We start from the raw sequence: 5,799 nt of genomic DNA on the forward strand, positions 1-5,799 counted from the left end.
CCCAGAGAAAGCAGGCTTTAAAGGACAACCCTGTGTGTTTTTGAGTGACTGTGTTTGCATCTGGGTGTGTGTGCGAGAGAGATAAAGAGAGGGAGAGAAATTGTCATCGTCACAGTATTTAGTTTGTCATATTTATCATGAGAATTAAGCAAATTTGATTTAAAGATCCATCATCGAAATCGTCTTGAGACTTGCTGCTCTATTCACTCTAAAATGTCCGCCCGGCTATTATGAATCAAAGTCAGATTTTATGCTCACTGAAGACCAGAAATGTCGACAGAGATAATCATTATCTTTAATAAGCAAAAGTTTTATGTCAAATCAGTTTCCATTTTCATTTATCATTTAAGAAACAGAGGACAGATCCGGGAGGGAATGTTCAACTGCTTCTCTTAAAATGAAATCCATGACATGTCCTTGTCTGCTCTCACTTCAACTACCTCACGCTCCTTTTCTCAATCTGAATACATGAGAGTGTGTACGTTTATGTGACAGGTGAAATCTTCATGTTGAAAAAGTTTATAAACCCTTGAAAACTGAAATGTAGAGTCCCCTCTGTCTCATCGTTTCAGTTATGACCCAAAATGGATCAATTATTTAAAGGTCTAAAAAAATCTTTAATCCAACAAATAAAAGAAACAAAACAGGCAGTGACTTGATTGTTGTTGTTCTGGGTTTGTACCCTCATGGTTGAATGCACTTATTGTAAGTCTCTACATATAAAAGCATTCGCTAAATGAAATGTAATGTAATGTAAAAGCAGTAGGAATAAAGAGGTGTCACAGTGGCTGCTCTACTTTATTGTACCAGGCTATTCACCACAGACTGGGCCTTTCACTTTGCTAATGATGGTAATATATAACCAGACTGAACACACACACACACACACATGTGAACACCAGAGTTTTGTGAGAGTGAAATTTTGAATGTGAGACTCAGCTGGTCCGATCGGGGTTTTACCCTTTCGATTCTGGTGTGAAATGTGCTTGAGGAAGTTTGATGTGTGGAGGTCAAAGCTGCACCGTCATACACACACACACACACACACACACACACACACACACACACACACACACACACACACACACACACACACACACACAGCGGACGTCATGAAACCGGACAAGTACACTTTTATTAAGCTGTCCACTGACATATTTCATCATGGCTGAAGCACACACTGTCATCTGAAGTTGTAATGAAAATAATATCAATGCACTGGCCACACCTCTATAACAACTGAATACTCTAAAGAGATTGTTTACAGTCACGTACACACGCCATCTTTTGTTTATGTCATTAATGCTCACTGTAGCTATACAAGATTAAGTCAGTACTTTAAACAAAACACAGTACAAACCAATCAGAGGTAATGGTTGATAACGATGTCCTTGCTTCTTGTTCACATTCCACGATGATACTTGTCTTGAGAGGATCATTCCTGGGTCTTATTTTCAGGGTTTCAACAGAAATTTGATGATATTACAGAGTTAGATGAGAAGTTTGATACCAGTGATTAGCTTCACATTAGCTTTGGCTGTGCTCTGTCAAAAGGTTTGATAAAAATGTACCAGCACCGCTAAAGCTTACTAATAAACATGTCCCAAATGATTGAAGTATAAATAGTAAGTGGTGATTTTAAGATATGTTTTTTGTGGGAAGATTTCCTTGACCAGGTGAAGTGATTTCCTGGAGACTTGTCACTATGAGGCAACATATTGTCCTCAATGTTAAAACCTTATTTTAGACCTGGGACCTTGGAACACATGACATCACTAAAAGAAAATAAAAACTCACAATATCAGTTACCAGCAGTCAGACAATCGGGATCCCAGGTTTCAAACTAACAAAATAAAAGCAACTGAACATTCATTCAACCAAATTAGTTTGTATTTCATTTTTTCCTTTTGCTTTCAAGGATTATTTGTGAAAAATACAGGACACAACGTAATAGGAGACACTCATCAATAAAACACTTCATAGCAGTGAAACAAATAATTGAGTCTGTTGAGGACAGTTGATTTAAAATTATACTGATAACATCTCATTTTGATGAGATATAAATAACAACTCTGAGACATAAATAACAGTTGCTTGTGGATGGAATTAACCCTACATGTACCTCTCTGTGAAAATATGATTTGGTTTGATGCTTTACCAAAGGGAACCCTTGCAGAGCCCCGGATGTTAACAAAATGATTACAAATATTTCCAGGTGCTGTCGTATAATTTGTCGTAGTATTCATGCTGAGTGCTGCAACTACACTGTATTTAGAGGGGCATGTTTTGACGCTGTTTGTGTTTGGGTACGTGTGCGTGATGGTATTGAAGAGAGCAGTGTCTGACAGCATTAGGGAGTGTGCTGCCCAGTCATGGGATTATCTATCCCAGAGGCATGTCAGCACCGCTGTACTCCCTGGCACAGCAGCGGAGAGTCTTAATCTCAACACCCCAAATCCCTCTGCTCTTCCTGGAGCTTCTACAATTTGAAGACGGTGTAGCGACCGTAATGAACATGGAAAGCTCCATCTGACTGTCTGCACAAAGGTGGGCTTCTCGCCGGATGCAAACACGGGTACATGGAGGGTCACCGTATCCTCCAGTCACGCAAAGAGTTCGCACAGAGAGCAGTGTCCTCGTTTGAAGTTGATAAGACCGGCCTCAACAGGAATGCTTGGACTCTTAGCATTGAGGATGAGTCAGTGCTGTGAGAGAGTCATGAGTCATTTCTTGTTTAGACTGACCGTCTCTATATTGTGGCCTCCTGGATACAGTCTGTGGCAGCCCAGCAGGATGGAAAAGGCCTTGCGGAAATCTGCATTGAAGGCGTAGATGATGGGGTTGAGGGAGGAATTAGCCCAGCCGAACCACACGAACACGTCAAACGTGGTGGAGTTGATGCAGGGAAAAGCCTCCCCTCCACTCGACTGCTCGCAGAAGGGCACCATGCAATTTAGGATGAAGAACGGAAGCCAGCAGCACACAAACACCCCCATGATGACCGACAAAGTCTTCAGCACCTTGGTCTCCCTCTTGAATGTCATTTTGAAAGAGCTCTCGGACTCTGCGATGCTGGATCCTCCGCCCATGCTATCATGTCTGTTTTTGGCACTTTCGGCTGCCCGCTCCAGGGCAGATATCCTCCTAATTTGTCTGTGGGCAATTCGGTAGATCTGGGTGTATGTTGCCACCATTATGGCGACAGGAATGTAAAAGCTTATCAAGGACGTTGAGATGGCGTAGGTTCTGTTAAGGCTCGAGTCACAGTTCTCCGGGCTGTGGTAAGTTGTAGCATTTAAACCTGAAGAGCCAGACGACCCGGTGATAGCTTTGTAAGATTCAGTTTGGGCCTTGTGCCAGTTGAGCTGCACTGGGATGAAGGAAATGAGGACAGACAGCGTCCAGGCTACACTTATCATCACATAGGCGACTCTGGGTGTCATCTTCCTTTCGTAGCGAAAGGGGCTAGAGATGGCCCAGTAGCGGTCCAAGCTTATCACACAAAGGTTCAAAATGGACGCTGTGGAGCACATAATGTCAAAAGCCACCCAGGTGTCGCAAAAGGAGCCAAATGGCCAGAACCCAGCAATTTCTGTCACCGCCTTCCACGGCATCACCAAGATGGCAACCAAGAGGTCTGACACAGCCAGGGAGATCACAAAAAAGTTGGTCACTTTTGTGCGAAGGTGTCGAAATTTGGTGACAGCCGCACAAACTAGAGTGTTTCCAAGCAAGGTGGTGAGGATGAGCAGCGAGAGGAAGCAGCCGGTTAGGACGCGTCTTGAGGGTGCCTCATCCAAAAACCCACTGTCGATGACAGCTGTGAAGTTCTTGAGATCCATCCCTGAACATGTGCAGGTTGGCGAGAGTTCCTTCAAGTCATACTGCGGAGTTGTGCTACATTATAACCACTCGCTTACAATCTAGAAGGCTGGTGTGTTGCAGCCTCGCGCAAAAATCACCATCCCTGCACGATGCATGCTGAAAGATTAGATGTTTGAGGCAAACAAATCCTGGGTTGGACATTTGGCCCCTGGCATTGTAAATTAGATATGACATCATTTGAGCTGCAGTGTTGAAGAGGTAGCAGTAACTTAATTCCTCAGTGTCTCAGTAGCTCCCATTTCTGCCCTGTTTGTAGGTCCCAAACAGCTGTAATTTGAGGTAACGGCTATTTAAAGCCAACAGCAGCTCTGTGGATTAAAGAAAGAAATGTGTTAAAATAGGGTTAGGGTTACCATTTGTATTGTAGTTTCTTGTTTATGTAAGACCTGATATGCATAGGCCACTTTTAAAGCCGATTTCATCGTGTAGTGACCATGATCCATTTTTAAATCCCATATTGTCTATTACTGTCACAGCAGGATCTTCCAACGGGCACATTGTAATTATTAAGACATGCCTCTAATCAAGTGTCACGCCTCCTGATTTCCATTACACGCCTTAAATGCAGTTAGTGGCTTGTTTAATCTTCATCATCAAACTCACCTCTTACTCACAGCCGAAGCCGGGTGTATTATTTCAAAATAAATGTTCCGATCGCCTCCATACAGTAACAACTTCACAGCGCAAAGTCCGTCCAAAGGGCACTCCAGGCTCCATGTTCGAGAGAAACAAAACCAAAGAGCAGTCCGACTCTGTCCTCGACGGGTTGCACATCGCCGACTGCTGTGCACGAATAAATAATACAAACACGAGGATTCAAATGTCACTCAGCCATCACCGCTCCCGATGCGTCCTCTTGCAGCCTCGGTGCGCGTCTGCGGCCGGAGACCGTGCGCTCCGTCGGCTCACAGTCTCACACGCACCGGCGCTCTGACGTTATGCTCCGTTCCAGAGGGCAAAAAAGAAGAAGAAGTGGTGAGAGCATGTGAATGTAGCCCCCCAGACGACCACTTCTCCCACACTGCTTTACGCACAGCATGCTCGTCTGCCTCTTACGCAGAGAGGTTGGGAAAATGCCACACAGTTCCAGGTATACCCGCCTGTCGTCAGCGGGGATTTCTCCTAAAATTTGACCTTATAAAATCTTCACTTTTAGTTCGACGAAATTAAGATGCTGGTTATAAAACTGAATCAGTGCAAGGGCCAAACACGCAGGGAAGTGGGTTAATGAGGCCACCTAATGGAGAAGGAGAACAATTGCGTCAGGAGAGGGAAATACAGTTGGATTCACTTATGTTCAGGAATATATTTAAATGAAAGAAATAGAAATTAAATAAGAAGACAGGTTTACGCCCAGGACAGGATATTATAACAAACACTCTCATTCTTCATCCACAAAAGTGCTATTTGTTTTCATGTGCAGAGCGGTGTCACCTTCAGCAACAGTCCTCTTTTCTGTCCTCTCTGACTGATGAATTGTGCACAGATTGTAAAAATCCTGGCAATATCTGTCAGCACATACCCCTAGTGGGTTTTTTGCAGCTCAAGCTGGTATCTCGCATGCGGAGCATCATGGGAAGCATGCCAGCTGTCACCTTACAGTGATGTAAGTACTTCTGACAGGAGGAAAAGAAGCAGCTTTTCCCCTTTTCCATCACAAACATCCACTCTATATGACATTCAATAGATGGGTTGGACCCACGAGACTCAAGAACTGATACAAAGAAGGAACTGACATGTATGTTCACTCAATGAACTCCCCTTTACCATATTTATTCCCACAACAAACAAGTAGAGGGGTCTAGAGCTATTTGTAAGTCCATAAAATCATACGTTTACTAGTTGTATAGATACAATATTCACAAATTACAATTAGCCTCATAGGGATTAATAAAGTGTGACATCCTCTGTCCT

The 5,799-nt window shown here is 43.5% G+C and overlaps 1 protein-coding gene across 1 annotated transcript; it reads right to left on the reverse strand.

The window, feature by feature from the left end:
• Positions 1 to 1,115: 1,115 nt before the first annotated feature.
• Positions 1,116 to 4,752, reverse strand: drd1a (dopamine receptor D1a). Its single transcript, XM_053429390.1, has 2 exons — positions 4,489 to 4,752; positions 1,116 to 4,193 (listed from the first exon to the last, which is right to left on the reverse strand). Exon 2 carries the CDS (start codon positions 3,840 to 3,842, stop codon positions 2,724 to 2,726), a length of 1,119 nt encoding a protein of 372 aa, XP_053285365.1. The 5' UTR covers positions 3,843 to 4,193; positions 4,489 to 4,752; the 3' UTR covers positions 1,116 to 2,723.
• Between the last annotated feature and the right edge of the window lie 1,047 nt (positions 4,753 to 5,799).

Source organism: Pleuronectes platessa, chromosome 8, assembly GCF_947347685.1.
Source record: "Pleuronectes platessa chromosome 8, fPlePla1.1, whole genome shotgun sequence".
In the NCBI taxonomy this organism is placed as follows: domain Eukaryota; kingdom Metazoa; phylum Chordata; class Actinopteri; order Pleuronectiformes; family Pleuronectidae; genus Pleuronectes; species Pleuronectes platessa.